Source organism: Salvelinus namaycush, chromosome 11, assembly GCF_016432855.1.
Source record: "Salvelinus namaycush isolate Seneca chromosome 11, SaNama_1.0, whole genome shotgun sequence".
Classification (NCBI taxonomy): Eukaryota; Metazoa; Chordata; class Actinopteri; order Salmoniformes; family Salmonidae; genus Salvelinus; species Salvelinus namaycush.
The window spans coordinates 21,351,770-21,371,210 of record NC_052317.1 but is presented as its reverse complement, the minus strand read 5'-3'; the positions used below and the strand labels follow the sequence as shown (position 1 = coordinate 21,371,210).

General features: G+C 46.0%; 2 protein-coding genes across 4 annotated transcripts in view; one reads left to right on the top strand and one right to left on the bottom strand.

Annotated features, from left to right (window-relative positions):
* LOC120055284 (dipeptidyl aminopeptidase-like protein 6) overlaps positions 1-12,712 on the top strand; it is a 61,720-nt gene extending 49,008 nt beyond the window's left edge. Inside the window, exons 16-25 of the mRNA XM_039003167.1 lie at positions 4,017-4,064; positions 4,258-4,356; positions 7,507-7,576; positions 7,774-7,968; positions 8,204-8,258; positions 10,349-10,448; positions 10,572-10,630; positions 10,728-10,800; positions 10,999-11,072; positions 11,187-12,712. Of these exons, the coding sequence (XP_038859095.1) occupies positions 4,017-4,064; positions 4,258-4,356; positions 7,507-7,576; positions 7,774-7,968; positions 8,204-8,258; positions 10,349-10,448; positions 10,572-10,630; positions 10,728-10,800; positions 10,999-11,072; positions 11,187-11,336 (923 nt within the window). The 3' untranslated portion in view covers positions 11,337-12,712. The remainder of the gene's footprint in view (positions 1-4,016; positions 4,065-4,257; positions 4,357-7,506; positions 7,577-7,773; positions 7,969-8,203; positions 8,259-10,348; positions 10,449-10,571; positions 10,631-10,727; positions 10,801-10,998; positions 11,073-11,186) is intronic.
* A 209-nt stretch (positions 12,713-12,921) lies between these two features.
* The window catches only part of LOC120055908 (rho GTPase-activating protein 21-like), a 74,134-nt gene continuing 67,614 nt past the window's right edge, over positions 12,922-19,441 (bottom strand). For 2 of the 3 annotated variants that reach the window (XM_039003950.1, XM_039003953.1), the window contains 2 exons: positions 19,072-19,103; positions 12,922-16,058 (listed from right to left, as the gene is read on the bottom strand). In XM_039003950.1, the coding sequence (XP_038859878.1) occupies positions 14,409-16,058; positions 19,072-19,103 (1,682 nt within the window). In that variant the 3' untranslated portion in view covers positions 12,922-14,408. The remainder of the gene's footprint in view (positions 16,059-19,071; positions 19,104-19,441) is intronic. The other variant, XM_039003952.1, reaches the window with a different exon arrangement.

The window sequence follows — 19,441 nt, the reverse complement described above, 5'->3', positions numbered from 1 at the left end:
GCATAGAGCCGTATGTCGTGCCCTGCTTCCTGTGTGTCAGACAGGTTCTGTCTGAAATGAGAGCAGGGCCCAGGGAGGGACAGATGAGGACAGGCTCAGCGCTGCATGGCCTTTTTTATGTCTGTGTTCTCATTCTCTCTGAGAACGTTAATCATCGTTCTCTCCTACCGGTGCAGTTGCCATGGCAGCTGATTCAAATCAAATCAAATTGTATTTGTCACATACACATGGTTAGCAGATGTTAATGCGAGTGTAGCGAAATGCTTGTGCTTCAAGTTCCGACAATGCAGTAATAACCAACGAGTAATCTAACCTAACAATTTCACAACAACTACCTTATACACACAAGTGTAAATGGATGAAGAATATGTACATAAAAATATATGAATGAGTGATGGTACAGAACGGCATAGGCAAGATGCAGTAGATGGTATAGAGTACAGTATATACATATGAGATGAGTAATGTAGGGTATGTAAACATATAAAGTGGCATTGTTTAAAGTGGCTAGTGATACATGTATTACATAAAGATGGTAAGATGCAGTAGATGGTATAGAGTACAGTATATACATATGAGATGAGTAATGTAGGGTATGTTAATATTATATTAAGTAGCATATTAAGTAGCATTGTTTAAAGTGGCTAGTGATACATTTTTTACGTACATTTTTCCATTATTAAAGTGGCTGGAGTTGAGTCAGTATGTTGGCAGCAGCCACTCAATGTTAGTGGTGGCTGTTTAACAGTCTGATGGCCTTGAGATAGAAGCTGTCTCTCGGTCCCTGCTTTGATGCACCTGTACTGACCTCGCCTTCTGGATGATAGCGGGGTGAACAGGCAGTGGCTCGGGTGGTTGTTGTCCTTGATGATCTTTATGTCCTTCCTGTGACATCGGGTGGTGTAGGTGTCCTGGAGGGCAGGTAGTTTGCCCCCGGTGATGCGTTATGCAGACCTCACTACCCTCTGGAGAGCCTTACGGTTGTGGGCGGAGCAGTTGCCGTACCAGGCGGTGATACAGCCCGACAGGATGCTCTTGTGCATCTGTAGAAGTTTGTGAGGGTTTTAGGTGACAAGCCGAATTTCTTCAGCCTCCTGAGGTTGAAGAGGCGCCGCTGTGCCTTCTTCACCACGCTGTCTGTGTGGGTGGACCAATTCAGTTTGTCCGTGATGTGTACGCCGAGGAACTTAAAACTTACTACCCTCTCCACTACTGTCCCGTCGATGTGGATAGGGGGGTGCTCCCTCTGCTGTTTCCTGAAGTCCACGATCATCTCCTTTGTTTTGTTGACGTTGAGTGTGAGGTTAATTTCCTGACACCACATTCCGAGGGCCCTCACCTCCTCCCTGTAGGCCGTCTCGTCGTTGTTGGTAATCAAGCCTACCACTGTAGTGTCGTCTGCAAACTTGACGATTGAGTTGGAGGCGTGCATGGCCACGCAGTCGTGGGTGAACAGGGAGTACAGGAGAGGGCTCAGAACGCACCCTTGTGGGGCCCCAGTGTTGAGGATCAGCGGGGTGGAGATGTTGTTACCTACCCTCACCACCTGGGGGCGGCCCGTCAGGAAGTCCAGTACCCAGTTGCACAGGGCGGGATCAAGACCCAGGGTCTCGAGCTTGATGACGAGTTTGGAGGGTACTATGGTGTTAAATGCTGAGCTGTAGTCGATGAACAGCATTCTCACATAGGTATTCCTCTTGTCCAGATGGGTTAGGGCAGTGTGCAGTGTGGTTGCGATTGCATCGTCTGTGGACCTATTGGGGCGGGAAGCAAATTGGAGTGGGTCTAGGGTGTCAGGTAGGGTGGAGGTGATATGGTCCTTGACTAGTCTCTCAAAGCACTTCATGATGACAGAAGTGAGTGCTACGGGGCGGTAGTCATTTAGCTCAGTTACCTTAGCTTTCTTGGGAACATATATTGGGAACATATATATGTCCGTAAACACACCAGCCAGCTGGTCTGACATGCTCTGAGGACGCGGCTGGGGATGCCGTCTGGGCCTGCAGCCTTGCGAGGGTTAACACGTTTAAATGTTTTACTGACGTCAACTGCAGTGAAGGAGAGTCCACAGGTTTTGGTAGCGGGCCGTGTCAGTGGCACTGTATTGTCCTCAAAGCGAGCAAAGAAGTTGTTTAGTCTGTCTGGGAGAAAGACATCCTGGTCCGCGACGGGGCTGATTTTATTTTTGTAATCCGTGATTGACTGTAGACCCTGCCAAATACCTCTTGTGTCTGAGCCGTTGAAATGCGACTCTACTTTGTCTCTATACTGACTCTTAGCTTGTTTGATTGCCTTGCGGAGGGAATAGCTACACTGTTTTTATTCGGTCATGTTTCCGGTCACCTTGCCCTGGTTAAAAGCAGTGGTTGGCGCTTTCAGTTTCGTGCGAATGCTGCCATCAATCCACGGTTTCTGGTTTGGGAATGTTTTAATAGTTGCTGTGGGTACGACATCGCCGATACACTTGCTAATAAACTCACTCACCGAATCAGCGTATTCGTCAATGTTGTTGTTTGACGCAGTGCGGAACATATCCCAATCCACGTGATCGAAGCAATCTTGAAGCGTGGAATCAGATTGGTCGGACCAGCGTTGAACAGACCTGAGCGCGGGAGCTTCCTGTTTTAGTCTCTGTCTATAGGCTGGGAGCAACAAAATGGAGTCGTGGTCAGCTTTTCCAAAAGCAGGGCGGGGGAGGGCCTTATATGCGTCGCGGAAGTTAGAATAACAATGATCAGGGTTTTACCAGCCCTGGTAGCACAATCGATATGCTGATAGAATTTAGGGAGTCTTGTTTTCAGATTAGCCTTGTTAAAATCCCCAGCTACAATGAATGCAACATCAGGATATGTGGTTTCCAGTTTACATAGAGTCAAATAAAGTTCGTTCAGGGCCGTCGATGTGTCTGCTTGGGGGGGAATATATGCGGCCGTGATTATAATCGAAGAGAATTCTCTTGGTAGATAATGCGGTCGACATTTGATTGTGAGGAATTCTAAGTCAGGTGAACAGAAGGACTTGAGTTCCTGTATGTTGTTATGATCACACCACATCTCGTTAATCATAAGGCATACCCCCCCGCCCCTCTTCTTACCAGAAAGATGCTTGTTTCTGTCGGCGCGATGCGTGACGAAACCAACTGGCTGTACTGACTCCGATAGCGTGTCTCGAGTAAGCCATGTTTCCGTTAAGCAAAGAATGTTACAGTCTCTTATGTCTCTCTGGAATGCTACCCTTGCTCGGATTTCATCAACCTTGTTGTCAAGAGACTGGACATTGGCAAGTAGTATGCTCGGGAGCGGTGCGCGATGTGCCCGTCTCCGGAGCCTGACCAGAAGACCGCTTCGTCTGCCCCTTTTACGGCGACGTTGCTTTGGTTCGCCGGCTGGGATCCGATCCATTGTCCTGGGTGGTGGGCAAAACAGAGCATCCGCTTCGGGAAAGTCGTATTCCTGGTCATAATGATGGTGAGTTGACGTTGCTCTTATATCCAGTAGTTCCTCCTGACTGTATGTAATAAAACCTAAGATTACCTGGGGTACCAATGTAAGAAATAACACGTAAAAAAATGAAATATTGCATAGTTTCCTAGGAACGCGAAGCGAGGCGAGGCGGCCATCTCTGTCGGCGCCGGAAGTTTAACATGACACTTGACATTTGTTTAGAGGGTCCACTCTGGAGAGGAAAAAGGGCAACGGCCTTTTCATTAATTCGATCTTGTGAGTGCAGAGCAGCCCTGGTCTGTTCTGAGTAATAATAACAGCCAGCTATTCATTCAGCTGCTCCCCAAGGTGCTACAGACAGACAGTGGCTTCTCAGTAATGACACATGGCTGGCTGAGAAGGGTTATTTCTAGACTTGCATTACTAAAGATGGAAAGAGAGTGAGAGGCATTTTTTTTTTTGCTTTTCCATTAGAGGCCATTTATATGAACCTTCAAGTGTTTCTTCCTATAATAACCTACAACCTCCAACTCTCTCTCTCTTTCGCTGCCCCCCCCATGTATCCCCATCCAGGCCCCGATGTACCCAGTGTTGCCATCTACAGCACAAAAGACAGACAGAGTGAGTGCTATGAAGCCTGACCCTGGCCTGTACCATAAAGGGCACTGAAGCTGAGGGGCATTTTATTCAGTATAGTGTCTTTAATATCACATCACAAAAAATTCAATGGAAAATGTGTTTGATGCTTCATGAAGCTGCTACTCAGACTATACTGTAAGTGAACAATGAGACTATTTCTTCCATGTCACTGCAGAGGTCCTGGACCTGGAGACTAACGAGGGAGTGAATAACACGTACCACAGCATGCAGATGCCCAAAGTGGAGTACGAGACCATCACCATAGACGATTACAGTAGGTATCCATCCATGGTGCACCTATCCATAGGAAGCTAGACAATGCCCTTTTCATCTGCATTCTTTATGATGACATTATATATGTCATCATATGGCCTCCCGAGTGGCTCAGTGGTCTAAGGCACTGCATTGCAGTGCTAGCTGTGTCGCTAGAGATTCTGGGTTCGCGACCGGGAGACCCATGGGGCGGCGCACAATTGGCCCAGCGTCGTCTGGGTTAGGGGAGGGTTTGGCCGGCAGGGATGTCCTTGTCCCATCGTGCACTAGTGACTCCTGTGGCGGGCCGTGCGCAGTGCACGCTGACATGGTCGCCAGGTGTACGGTGTTTCCTCCGACACATTGGTGCGTCTGGCTTCCGGGTTAAGTGGGCATTGTGTCAAGAAGCAGTGTGGCTTGGTTGGGTTGTGTTTTGGAGAACGCACGGCTCTCAACCTTCGTCTCTCCCGAGTTCGTACGGGAGTTGCAGCGATGAGACAAGACTGTAACTACCAATTGGATACCACGAAATTGGGGAGATAAAGTATGTGAACCCTTTGGAATTACCTGGATTTCGGCATAAATTGGTCATCAAATTTGATCTGATCATCATCTAAGTCACAGCAATAGACAAACACAGTGTGCTTCAACTAATAACACACAAATTATTGTATTTTTCTTGTCTATTGAAACATTCACAGTGTAGGTTGGAAAAAGTATGTGAACCCCTAGGCTAATGACTTCTCCAAAAGCTAATTGGAGTCAGGAGTTACCTAACCTGGTGTCCAATCAATGAGACGAGATTTGAGATGTTGGTTAGAGCTGCCCTGCCTTATAAAAAACACTCACAAAATTTGCGTTTTCTACTCACAAGAAGCATTGCCTGATGTGAATCATACCTCGAACAAAAGAGATCTCAGAAGAAATGTTGACTTGCATAAAGCTGGAAAGGGTTACACAAGTATCTCTAAAAGCCTTGATGTTCATCAGTCCACGGTAAGACAAATTATCTATAAAATGGAGAACGTTCAGCACTGTTGCTACTCTCCCTAGGAGTGGCCGTTCTACAATGATGACTGCAAGAGCACAGCGCATAATGCTCAATGAGGTTAAGAAGAATCCTACTGTCAGCTAAAGACTTACAGAAATCTCTGGAACATGCTAACATCTCTGTTGACGAGTCTACGATACGTAAAACACTAAACAAGAATGATGTTCATGGGAGGACACCACGGAAGAAGCCACTGCTGTCCAAAAATACCCATTGCTGCACGTCTGAAGTTCGCGAAAGAGCACCTGGATGTTCCACAGAGCTACTGGCAAAATATTCTGTGGACAGATTAAACTAAAGTTGAGTTGTTTGGAAGGAACACACAACACTTGTGGAGAAAAAAGGCACAGCACAGCACACCAACATCAAAACCTCATCCCAACTGTAAAGTATGGTGGAGGAAGCATCCTGGTTTGGGGCTGCTTTGCTACCTCAGTGCCTGGAAAGCTTGCTATCATCGACCGAAAAATGAATTCCCAAGTTTATCAACACATTTTGCAGGAGAATGTAAGACTCTCTCTCCGCCAATTGAAGCTCAACAGAAGTTGGGTGATGCAACAGGACAACAACCCAAAACACAGAAGTAAATCAACAAAAGAATGGAAGAAAATACACCTTCTGGAGTGGCCCAGTTAGAGTCCTGAACTAAACCCGATTTGAGATGCTGTGGCATGACCTTGAGAGCGGTTCACACCAGACATCCCAAGAATATTGCTGAACTGAAACAGTTTTGTAAAGAGGAATTGTCCAAAATTCCTCCTGACCAATGTGCAGCTCTGATCGGCAACTACAGAAAACATTTTTTTTTTAGGTTATTGCTGCCAAAGGAGAGTCAACCAGTTATAAATCCATGGGTTCACATACTTTTTCCACCCTGCGCTGTGAATGTTTACACAGTGTGTTCAATAAAGACATGAAAACGTCTAATTGTTTGTGTGTTATTAGTTTAAGCAGACTGTGTTTGTCTATTGTTGTGACTTAGATGAAGATCGGATCAAATTTTATGACCAATGTATGCAGAAATCCAGGTAATTCCAGAGTCCACATACATTTTCTTGCTACTGTACTCTCACAGTAATCACACAAACCTTCCATTCGCTCCTGAAACTGCCTCTTTGAAGATAGGCTAGCCAGCCGTGTCGATGGTTCCCATTGGGGGATGAAAGTAGCATACAACAGTGATTTGAGAAGAGTAGTAGAATGGTCCCACTTAAATTCACTTTTCTAGATACTTTACTTAGGACAGCTAATCAGCCGTACCAATGATTGTCCGGGAGGTGAGCTTCTCACCTCGACCTTGTGTTGATATTCAGAGTTCGAACCACTTTGGATGTGAGCTGCAGCTACACGCCTCTCTGGTCTGAAATGTAATTTCTTTACCAATCCTTTATGGACTCTGGTCAAAAGTGGCAGTTCCGTCAGACTGACACGCGCTCTGACCTCACTCGGGGCGTGGCTACTTACTGTGCAAAGTTTATAGAAGACAAATGATCTCTTATGGCTCCTAAAATCCCATTCTTATCTTAACAAAAATAATTTCATATTTTTTCATATTTCATACACAATGTTAAAGATGGAGACTTTGTACATGTAGTGTATATATAATCTTCAAGTTACAGTATTTCCTTTTTAACATTTTTAATGACATCACAAAATAACAACCCGTATGACATTATTATTCTTTAGATCGCCTCTGACCATTCCCCACATTCTATGTTAGAAATATTGTTCCAGTATTAACTTTAGAATGTGTTTGAGTTTCGGCGGGAAAACGTCTCTGGAGACAAAGCACATTCCTTTTTGAATTTGGAGAGGGAGACCCTGGATCTCCTCTAATTTAAAACAGGGCATGAGGTGTCAACCCCCACCAGTTCCCTTCTCCCCCCTCTGTCGGTGAGAGAGGGTCTGGTTGAAGTCATCCATTGCCAAGCTGATCTGACCTATTTGTATCCTCACAGGACAGTCATGACACAGCATTCAGGATTAGACTCACCCTTTGTATAATGTCTTCATAAATGCTGATATGCACTACTGGGCTGCACTCTAACAATGGCATTAGTTATGAGATTTGATATGATAATTTAAGAAAAACCACATTTCATTTAGTCTTGTTTCTTGCAGCTCTGACGATGCAGATTCTGAAGCCAGCTGGTTTCATAGACACAGCTCACTACCCCCTCCTGCTACTAGTGTAAGTATGGCAACAACTACCCCCGCACACACACAATACAGTTACTATGTTATTCTAGATAAAAATATCATACAAACCCCAGTAGAGATTATATTAGAATTATAGCATATTCTGTTTTGACATTGGACTCATGACTTTGGACCATCACAGAGAGCTATAATGGATCATTGGTTCTGCCTGTCCTCTGTTTCCCCCAGGGACGGAACACCTGGTGGACAGATGGTGACAGAGCAGTTCCGTGTGGACTGGGCCACGGTGCTGGTGAGCAGTTATAGCACCATTGTGATCCGCTTTGACGGCCACGGGTCCGGGTTCCAGGGCACCAACCTCCTCCACCGCATCAGGAGGAAACTGGGCGTGATCGAGGAGAGGGACCAGATGGAGGCCCTCAGGTGAGAAGGAGGGAGAGACACACCTGGACACAGTATAATCTTCTTTGAGAATTCAAATAATTGCTCCCTCTTTATATGCTAACACCATGTTACCACATCTTACAGTTGCTATTTGCAGGTACAGTTTAATTACAGTGGGAAAAACTAAGATACAATTTTTCATTATAGCACGTTACTGGGTTGTTGGAAATCTAATACCAACAAAGCATTGATTGTTTATTCTTCTTTATTCTAGACTGATATCGAAAGAAATGTACATCGACAAAAGTCGAATTGGAGTATATGGAAAGGTAGGGAGAATCAATGCTTGAAGAAAAGAAGCTAGCTACTTATTCAAGCCATGTAAAAAAAAGTTATTCAGTTCCCTTTCCTCCTCTTCTTGTCAATTCAAGTACTGTATCTGAGCTGAAGAAAGAGTGGGTGAGGGTTTTACTCTGTCTGGAACATAGAGCAGAAGCTCACTCCCACATATCTAAACTCAGCAAAAAAAGAAACGTCCCTTTTTCAGGACCCTGTCTTTCAAAGATAATTCGTAAAAATCCAAATAACTTCACAGATCTTCATTGTAAACACTGTTTTCCATGCTTGTTCAATGAACCATAAACAATTAATGAACATGCACCTGTGGAACGGTCGTTAAGACACAAACCGCTTACAGACGGTAGGCAATTAAGGTCGCATTTATGAAAACTTAGGACACTAAAGAGGCCTTTCTTCTGACTCTGAAAAACACTAAAAGAAAGATGCCCAGGGTCCCTGCTCATCTGCGTGATCGTGCCTTAGACATGCTGCAAGGAGGCATGAGGACTGCAGATGTGGCCAGGGCAATAAATTGCAATGTCCGTACTGTGAGACGCCTAAGACAGCGCTACAGGGAGACAGACAGACAGCTGATCATCCTCGCAGTGGCAGACCCCGTGTAACAACACCTGCACAAGATCGGTACATCTGAACATCACACCTGCGGAACAGGTACAGGATGGCAAAAACAACTGCCCAAGTTACACCAGGAACGCATAATCCCTCCATCAGTTCTCAGACTGACCGCAATAGGCTGAGAGGCTGGACTGAGGGCTTGTAGGCCTGTTGTAAGGCAGGTTCCCACCAGACATCACCGGCAACAACGTCGCCTATGGGCACAAACCCACCGTCGCTGGACCAGACAGGACTGGCAAAAAGTGCTCTTCACTGACGAGTCGCGGTTTTGTCTCACCAGGGGTGATGGTCAGATTCGCGTTTATCGTCGATGGAATGAGCGTTACACTGAGGCCTGTACTCTGGAGCGGGATCGATTTGGAGGTGTAGGGTCCGTCATGGTCTGGGGCGGTGTGTCACAGCATCATTGGACTGAGCTTGTTGTCATTGCAGGCAATCTCAACACTGTGCGTTACAGGGAAGACATCCTCCTCCCTCATGTGGTACACTTCCTGCAGGCTCATCCTGACATGACCCTCCAGCATGACAATGCCACCAGCCAAACTGCTCGTTCTGTGCGTGATTTCCTGCAAGACAGGAATGTCAGTGTTCTGCTATGGCCAGCGAAGAGCCTGGATCTCAATCCCATTGAGCACGTCTGGGACGTGTTGGATCGGAGGGTGAGGGCTAGGGCCATTCCCCCCAGAAATGTCTGGGAACTTGCAGGTAACTTGGTGGAAGAGTGGGGTAACATCTTACAGCAAGAACTGGCAAATCTGGTGCAGTCCATGAGGAGGAGATGCACTGCGGTACTTAATGCAGCTGGTGGCCACACCAGATACTGACTTACTTTGATTTTGAACCCCCCTTTGTTCAGGGACACATTATTCCATTTCTGTTAGTCACATCAATCAATCAAGTTTATTTTATATAGCCCTTCGTACATCAGCTAATATCTCGAAGTGCTGTACAGAAACCCAGCCTAAAACCCCAAACAGCAAGCAATGCAGGTGTAGAAGCACATGTCTGTGGATCTTGTTCAATGTATGTCTCATTTGTTGAATCTTGTTATGTTCATACAAATATTTACACATGTTAAGTTTGCTGAAAATAAACGCAGTTGACAGTGAGAGGACGTTTCTTTTTTTGTTAAGTTTAGATATGATGAGGTGAGCTTCTGCTCTATGTTGCACTATAAAAGGAATAGGGTCCCATTTGGGATTCATAACTACGAGAGCAACTACACACGACGGCCCAGCAACAACATAAATATTTCAATCAGGTTTCAGTTTGGAAGTCCTCATTTGTCTATAGAAAGTTAGAATGTGTATGCAGTTTGTCTTTGGAGTGGTGTATGTGAAGGCTCTAGCCTTGATATGGCAACAATGTATTTCTATACTGTTTGTTCAAGAAACACGATACTATTAAGTGTCCCTCACTAACTGTACCTTATCTGTCTATATAGGTTTATGGAGGATATTTAGCCACCCTGCTTTTAAGTTCTGAAGACTCCCTGCTTAAATGTGGAGCAGCCGTCTCGCCCATCACAGATTTCAAGTTGTATGGTAATGATTTGCTTTTGCAACATCATTTCTTGCCGCATGAATAATTTCTCACTACAAACAATGTATTTTAGTTTGAACAGTGCCTTATAACATGCTATTATGTGTTCCTTCTTTATACACCAGCTTCAGCATTTTCAGAGAGATACCTTGGATCACCAAAGACAGACTCTCGAGTATACTCGGTAAAGATTCATCACTTCGTACACTTTATCCGCTAGTCAGACAAGATGTCAAATAATTTGTATTTCATGCTGCTGTTCGCTGTCCTCTTTCCTTCAGGTGGCAAGTTTAGCACACCGGGCAGCTCACCTAATGGACAGGAAGTACATGATCATCCATCCAACTGCTGATGGTACAGTCATTACTATCGATCAGTTAGCCTTTCCTAGATCTATCGGTTTGTGCTGTCTTGCCAACTCCTATTTGGGCATTGGCTAAGTTACTGTCAAAGCAGTCTTATTAACTGATTAACTTTGAGGCTGAATGTTGAAGTACTGTGACTGAATATACACATCTTACATGTCATGTTACCCTCTCTCCTTCCCTAAAGAGAAAGTCCATTTCCAGCACTCTGCAAAATTCATCAACCATTTAATCAATGAGAAGGCAAATTACTCTCTACAGGTAAGCTTGACAACATGTTTAGGACATTGTTATGAAGGCATTATGAGCAGTGTGTCAAATATTGTTACCTACCTACCTACATGCCTTTTATTTTGTAATGTCTTTGTACTGTAGATCTACCCAGATGAGGGACACTTCCTGCATAGCGATGGCACACGGCAACACCTGAGCCAATCACTAGTTAACTTCTTTGAGGAGTGTTTCCGACTGCCGGACTTACCAAGCGAGGACAAGAAGGACAAGGAGGATGAGGGAGATGTTTAAACCAGCTGACACGTGGTTAACACTCCAGCTACCACAGCACAATATGCAACAAATCCTTCTCAACTCATTACCCTCACCCCTAGCCTGGCCCAGATCTGTTTGTGCTGTCTTGCCAACTCTGATGGTCAGCTGTGACAATGCTCATTTAGAGTTGGCATTGGCAAGCCAGATCTAGGAGCAGGCCAACCTACTCCACCCTCTGTATAATTTGGGCTCCTCTTTAGAGCACAGTACCTGCATGTACCAAGGACCTCACACCTCGCTCTTCATCTTTATTCTTCATCACTTTTGGTTGGGTGACAACTGGACTGGCTAGCAAGACATCTCCATCATGGATGTTGACTTTGGTAAATAAAATAAAAATGTCTTAGTAGTGAACAAGTTATTTTTTGGGGACCAATAATCTTGTCACTGAAGAACCCTCTAGTAACCCCCCTTGTGGACAGCTAAAGTAGTGAACCACCACTCCAACCGGCATCTATTGAGGGATGCATTTCCTCTCCCACCACACACACAAGTAAATATATAGTGGGCATTTTCATTGCAGTAAACATGGAAGAGCTACCTGTTGTTGACTCCACCATCCACCAGAGTTTGTGTCCATGATTCTGATGTTAAAACAGCAGCACACAGAACAACTTATTTCTCTTAATTGCTGTTGGTAATGTTCAATATGTCTTTCAGTAAGTAATGTGGCTTTGAGTTAATGTATGGTGGTCACATCGGCCCATGATTTCCTTTCCAAATGAGTGAGGGTACAAAGTTAAAGTAATACATTTTTTCACTCCTGTCATTTGGAGAGGCGCTCTAGTGTTATGGAAGGGCACAATTCAATCCGTAGCGCTGAAGATCTGTGCTAAAGTGCAACTTCTGAATGTGGGAACATTGCTTTAAAATGACTATCGCGCTGTAGTGCAGGTTCTTCAGTGCTACTGATTGAGTCGAGTGCTTAGTCACTGTGCCTTACTACTGGGGGTAGACATATTCATGTCAAGGACTGTAACATTTCATTTTTCATCTAAGAAAGATTTGGACATTGGACATAATTTACTTGAGTTGAATCATTGCTCAGACCAGTCCATAAGGTTGAAAATGTAATGCGATTTTATAACTCCCATTATAAAAGTGTACTATTATTCTTGTATAATAGACACAAACCTGACAGTTCTGGCTGTTGTAACTACATCAAAAGGATCATGAGGCATATTCAGTGTAGGTTTTAGAGAGTTAATGTTTGGTTCTCTGTCAGCTCATTTAAATGAAGTGTTCAGTGGCTTGACCGTCTGTCCCCATGACCTCACTTCTGTTGTCAGCTGTTTTACAAAATGTTGAAAAGTCTAACTAGAACTGTGTGTGTGTGACTTGTACATAAAGCATTTTCAAATTTACTTGGGTACATTTTGTTCTTGGTGGCTTTGTTTATTGGACACTGCCCAGCTAAAGAAGGAAGTTTACCATAACTGATGTTGCTTGTGTGTGGTAGGAGTTGAGGTAGACATTAGGGCATGATAGTTATAGAATAATACTATTTAGCAGGAACTAACCAGGGAAGGTAGTGCAGTAGATTGTAAAAACACCAGCCATATGCTTTTAGCCATTGATAAGATTTATTTCCAGTGTTTAGGAGCCCATGCCCCTCCACTCAGAGAGAGAACATGCCATAATGATACAAACGGTCCAGCAGCTCAATGAAGCCTTTTCACATGCAGGGAGGAATCTCTCATCGCTCCCCAGAGAACCACTGGGCTATCACAAGTCTGTAATCTAACACCCACCCTACCATCAGCAACATCTCAATACTGTACTTTTTACTTAGAAAAAAAAATCTGGAAATGAAACAAAGGCAGCTAAAACATGGCATTTATATACACATGGTACTTATTTTATACAGAAATATTTTAAATTCAAGTTCTGTTAATCCAAAATGCAAAAAAAGGAAATGAAAAAACAAAAGTATAAAAAAGGTGAAGAGCAGAGTGGAATGCCTAGGGAATGGAAGCTCGGCCTTCCTCTGTTTAAGATAGAACCTGTAGAATGACAGTGTGAGTCCACGATAATATCATTCACAGTCAAATCTTTATGCATCTCAACAAAGACGATTTGGCACCCTTTACATTTCATTATGAGGCACTTCCTATTGCGAAAGAAACATGATTTCTGATTTGATTATTCATATTCTTCTCCCTCTTGACCCCATCTGATGCCCTTAATTGACCAAAGCATGAAACCACAAGCACACAGCATATTGAATTAGAGGGAAGTAGTTCACTGCTTTTTTCTTAAAAGGGTGGAATAAAAACAGTTATTTTGTATTTTCATGACGTCGTTAGTCCAGTGTCTTGTCACAATGCACCTTGAAAGAGGTCACTCGACGGCAGTCCAAAACACAGGCTATCCCGAAAATAAAAACACTTCAAGTAGAGAGGAAGGGGAATCTGTACAATTTAAAATATGAACAAGCAACTAAAGCTTTAGTTAGTATTACAGCAAGCACGTCGTACATTCTTAAAATTTGGTTACTGAAGGACTCACTTTTAACCAACCGAGACCCTCATACAACAAAAATAGTTCCTCTGCAATACTTTAAAACAAATCTGCCTCCTACAAGTCAGTTACTGTATTTTCACAATCTTTAACTTGAAACACCAGCCATGTTTACACTTCCTTACACCAATCAACATTCTGACTCATCAGTTCATCCATGAGCAAGAGGCCCTCGAGTCGCAATCTTCAGCATAACAGGGATTTCTGTTAGGAGTGAGGATTTCTCTACCCCAACGCCCATCCCAAAGTCCGTCATTTGTCATAAAAAAGGAGAAAATGTATCAACATGAATTGAATGTTTTGTTCCATGCCTTGTTGTGTCAGTCAGATAAACCACCCCTGTGCAGTAACCCTTACTATTTTAAGCGTACTAACACACACCACCAAACAGACTGAGTAAACACACTAACGTCACTTCACAGTACCTGTACATGCTCACTGGTCATTTACAAACATCACTCACATCCACTCACAGACTCTCAAACACATACACATCTCACAGACAGAAAGACAGACAGACACCACCTCTCACAGGTACTGGTAGAAGCGAGACTGGACCACCTGAGCACCAGAGAGTTTGTGTGGGTGTGCGGTGGCCGACAGATTCAGGCTTTTACTCTGGGGACCTGTGTCTCCGTTCAGCAGCTCAGCTGGAGCTGGGCGTAGTGAGAGGGGGTCTGAGAGTGACGACGACGGGGCCTCCTGGGCCTGGTGGTTGGGGTTCTGGGGGTCGGGGTTGCGTAGGAGGAGCAGTGCCCCCTGGTGTTCAGAGAAGTCCAGGCTTACCTCGGGATTGGAGGTGCGGTGGCGCTCGCGGGCAATCCACTCCCGGATGGAGAAGTCTTGGGAAGAACACTTGGGCTTCAGCCGGTCCACAGCCGACAGCTCTGCCCGCGAGCCCCCGCCCATCCCCCCCTGCCAGTCCCCCATCACAGACAACTCAGCAAAGTCCCTCTGGCCTCCCATGGTGTGTCTGCGTCTGATGTTCTTCTTCTTGTCCCTGCGTCCCTCTGGAGAGCGGCTCTGCTGGGTGCCCACCCCGAACATGTCGTCTACGGACGTCCGCAGACGGAACTTCAGCCGGTCTGTGATCTTGAGACGCCATGCAGGCTCAATTCCCTTCTCTGACTCGCTGCGGGAGGAGGAGCTAAGGCTGCTGGTGGAACGCCCCTTAAACACCCCCAGAACGCGAGACAGCCTATTGGAATCCTTGTCGCTCTGCCCTCCGTCCAACGAGGAATCGCTGTCAGTCTTCTGACGCGCAGCAGATTTCTTCCTGGAGAGAGTATCACACTCGATGAGTCTGTGGGAGGGGAGGGGCCTGGGCGCATCCGGCACGTCTGATTGGCAGAAATCTTTCCCCGGCCGGGTCTCCTTCACGCTCCCAATAAACACCGATAGGTCGCTCTCGCTGTCCGTCTCCATGGGCCGGCCCTCACTAATCAGCTCACTACGCTCATCATCCGCGTCATCTCCTCCCCTGCTCTCGGCCACCGAGTGTACCTCTGGACAGAGCGTGCTCAGCTCGGCCCCGGTGAGGAAGGTCATGGAGGAGGTGGTGGAATAATCTGAGGTGATGGAGCTGACCTCGGCCCCCAAGCCACTGGCCCCAGTTTCTGGTCCCAGGGCCCCTGTCCTACCATGCCTCACCCTGTGTCCCGTCACAGACACTTGAGAGCTGGTGCTGTTCATGGTGCCCAGGTCTGAGACCTCATCGTAGTTGGAGGGTGGGTCAGACAGAGATGACTGGTGGGCCACCTGCCTGCGGTGGCCGAGGTGGGGGGACTGGGAGGTGTAGGGGGAGCGCGTGGAGGAGGTACGGAGGCAGGGGGAGGGGGTGTGTTTGGGAGAGGGGGATGGAGAGGGCTGAGACATGAGGCCGTCTGAACGGGACTCTTCCCCGTTGGTTTGGACCCTGTCCCCTGGCTGTTCCCCTCTCTCGTTGGCCTCCCTCTCCACATCCGTCTGGCTGTCTGGGGACCAGGCTGGGTGGAGGTCCTGGTGGCTCAGGCTCTGCTGTTCTGGCTGCTCCTTCTTAGCAAACACGGCGTCCAGGTCGTCGTCAGAGCTGCTGGGCTGAGCCTTGTCCTTGGGCTTCTTACGCTTGCGGCTGACAAAGAAGGAGGAGCGAAGCATCTCCCTGCTACACTGGTCCTTCCCAGAGCCCCACAAGCCCTGCTGGGACAAAACACCAGGACGTCAGTCACACACACCAATCACTAACGTCTACTTTTAAAAAATCCACCTTTCCAGAAACAAGTCTCTCACCGTTGCCGCTTGTTATAGACCCCCTTCAGCCCCCAGCTGTGCTCTGGGCACCATATGTGAATTGATTGCCTCCCATCTATCTTCAGAGCTCATACTGTTAGGTGACCTAAACTGGGATATGCTTAACACCCCGGCCATCCAACAATCTAAGCTAGATACCCTCAATCTCACACAAATTATTAAGGAACCTACCAGGTACAACCCTAAATCCGTAACCATGGGCTCCCTCTTAGATATCATCATGACCAACTTGCCCTCTAAATACACCTCTGCTGTCTTCAACCAGGATCTCAGCGATCACTGCCTCATTGCCTGCATGCGCGATGGGTCCGTGGTCAAACGACCACCCCTCATCACTGTCAAACGCTCCCTTAAACACTTCAGCGAGCAGGCCTTTCTAATCGACCTGGTCCGGGTATTCTGGAAGGATAGTGACCTCATCCCGTCAGTTGAGGGTGCCTGGTTGCGCTTTAAAAGTGCTTTCCTCGCATCTTAAATAAGCATTCGCCATTCAAAAAATGTTGAACTAAGAACAGATATAGTCCTTGGTTCACCCCAGACTTGACCAGCACAAAAACATCCTTTGGAGTTCTGCATTAGCATCGAATAGCCCCCGCAATATGCAACTTTTCAGGAAAGTCAGGAACCAATACACACAGTCAGTTAGGAAAGCTAAGGCTAGCTTTTCCAAACAGAAATTTGCATCCTGCAGCACTAATTCCAAAAAGTTTTGGGACACTAAAGTCCATGGAGAATAAGAGCACCTCCTCCCAGCTGACCACGGAACTGAGGCTAGGAAACACTGTCACCACCGATAAATCTACGATAATCGATAATTTCAAGAAGCATTTTCCTACGGCTGGCCATGCTTTCCACCTGGCTACTCCTACCCCAGCCAACAGCTCAGCCCCCCTGCAGCAACTTGCCCAAGACCCCCCCCCCCCTGCTTCTCCTCCACCCAAATCCAGACAGCTGATGTTCTGAAAGAGCTGCAAAATCTGGATCCCTACAAATCAGCTGACCAAGTCAATCTGGACTTTCTCTTTCTAAAAGTATCAGCCTAAACTGTTGCAACCTCCATTACTAGCCTGTTCAACCTCTCTTTCATATCATCTGAGATCCCCAAAGATTGGAAAGCTGCCGTGGTCATCCCCCTCTTCAAAGGGGGAGACACTCTAGACCAAACAGTTATAGACCTATATCCATCCTGCCTTGCCTTTCTAAAATCTTCGAAAGCCAAGTTAACAGATCACTGATCATTTCAAATCCCACCCTACCTTCTCCACGATGCAATCTGGTTTCCGAGCTGGTCATGGGTGCACCTCAGCCACGCTCAACGTCCTAAACGATATAGTAACCGCCATCGATAAAAGACAGTACTGTGCAGTCGTCTTCATCGACCTGGCCAAGGCTTTTGACTCTGTCAATCACCGTATTCTTATCAATAGCCTTGGGTCCTCAAATGACTGCCTCGCCTGGTTCACCAACTACTTCTGAGATAGAGTTCAGTGTGTCACATCGGAGGGCCTGTTGTCCGGACCTCTGGCAGTCTCTATGGGGGTGTCACAGGGTTCAATTCTCGGGCCGACTCTTCTCTGTATATATCAATGATGTCGCTGCTGGTGATTCTCTGAGCCACCTCTACGCAGACGACACCATTCTGTATACATCTGGCCCTTCTTTGGACACTGTGTTATCAAACCTCCAAACGAGCTTCAATGCCATACAACACTCCTTCAGTGGCCTCCAACTGCTTATAAAACGCTAGTAAAACAAAATGCATGCTCTTCAACCGATTGTTGCCCGCCCGACAGGCATCACTACTCTGGACGGTTCTGACTTAGAATATGTGGACAACTACAAATACCTAGGTGTCTGGCTAGACTGTAAACTCTCCTTCCAGACTCACATTAAGCATCTCCAATACAAAATGAAATCTAGAATCGGCTTCCTATTTTGCAACAACGCCTCCTTCACTCACGCTGCCAAACATACCCTCGTAAAACTGACTATCCTACCGATACTTGACTTTACAAAATAGCCTCCAACACTCCACTCAGCAAACTGGATGTAGTTTATCACAGTGCCATCCGTTTTGTCACCAAAGCCCCATATACTACCCACCACTGCGACGTGTATGCTCTCGTTTGCTGGCCTTCACTACATATTCGTCGCCAAACCCACTGGCTCCAGGTCATCTATAAGTCTTTGCTAGGTAAAGCCCTGCCTTATCTCAGCTCACTGGTCACCATAGCAACACCCACCCGTAGCACGCGCTCCAGCAGGTTATATCACTGGTCATCCCCAAAGCCAACACTTCCTTTGGCCGCCTATCCTTCCAGTTCTCTGCTGCCAATGACTGGAACGAATTGCAAAAATCACTGAAGCTGTAGTCTTATATCTCCCTCTAACTTTAAGCATCAGCTGTCAGAGCAGCTTACCAATCACTGTACCTGTACACAGCCAATCTGTAAATAGCACATCCAACTACCTCATCTCCATATTGTTATTTATCCTCTTGCTCTTTTGCACCCCAGTATCTCGACTTGTACATCTATCACTCCAGTGTTAATGCTAAATTGTAATTATTTCACCTCTATGGCCTATTTATTGCCTTACCTCCCTACTCTTCTACATTTGCACACACTGTACATAGATCTTTCTGTTGTGTTATTGACTGTACGTTTGTTTATGTGTAACTCTGTGTTGTTGTTTTGTCGCACTGCTTTGCTTTATCTTGACCAGGTCGCAGTTGTAAATGAGAACTTGTTCTCAACTGGCCTACCTGGTTAAATAAATTCAAATTCTGCTCTGAAACGGAATGGTCAATTGCTAATCAATCTGGATAAGAACATCTGTTAAATGGCAACAAAAAAAAGAAAATAGGAGCTAAAAGATGGACAGAAAACGTGGTGCCACTTACCTTTGATTTGGAGGAGTCACTGCATGCTGAATCTGGGAGAGGAGAAGGCATGAGAAAACATCTTTAAAGCATTTACAATCTGCTGAACAACACAATTATCAAGTCAGGGAGAGAGGACAGACTGTAGGCAGATCACAGGGTACAGTGAAGAGACCGACAGAAACCTGCACTGTGAGGGGGCAGGAGATTCAACAGAGGGGATTTGTAGCTCACAGAGATGAAGGAAGGAAACAGAAGAAAGACACTGTCCATGAGAGTGGAGGAAGAGAGGTGGCGGCCAGGAATGGAGGGATGACAGGAACAAGATGAAACCCGGCAGTGTGCACTAGGACAGGAAGCAGCTCATGCTCATAACAGGACGTACCCAAAG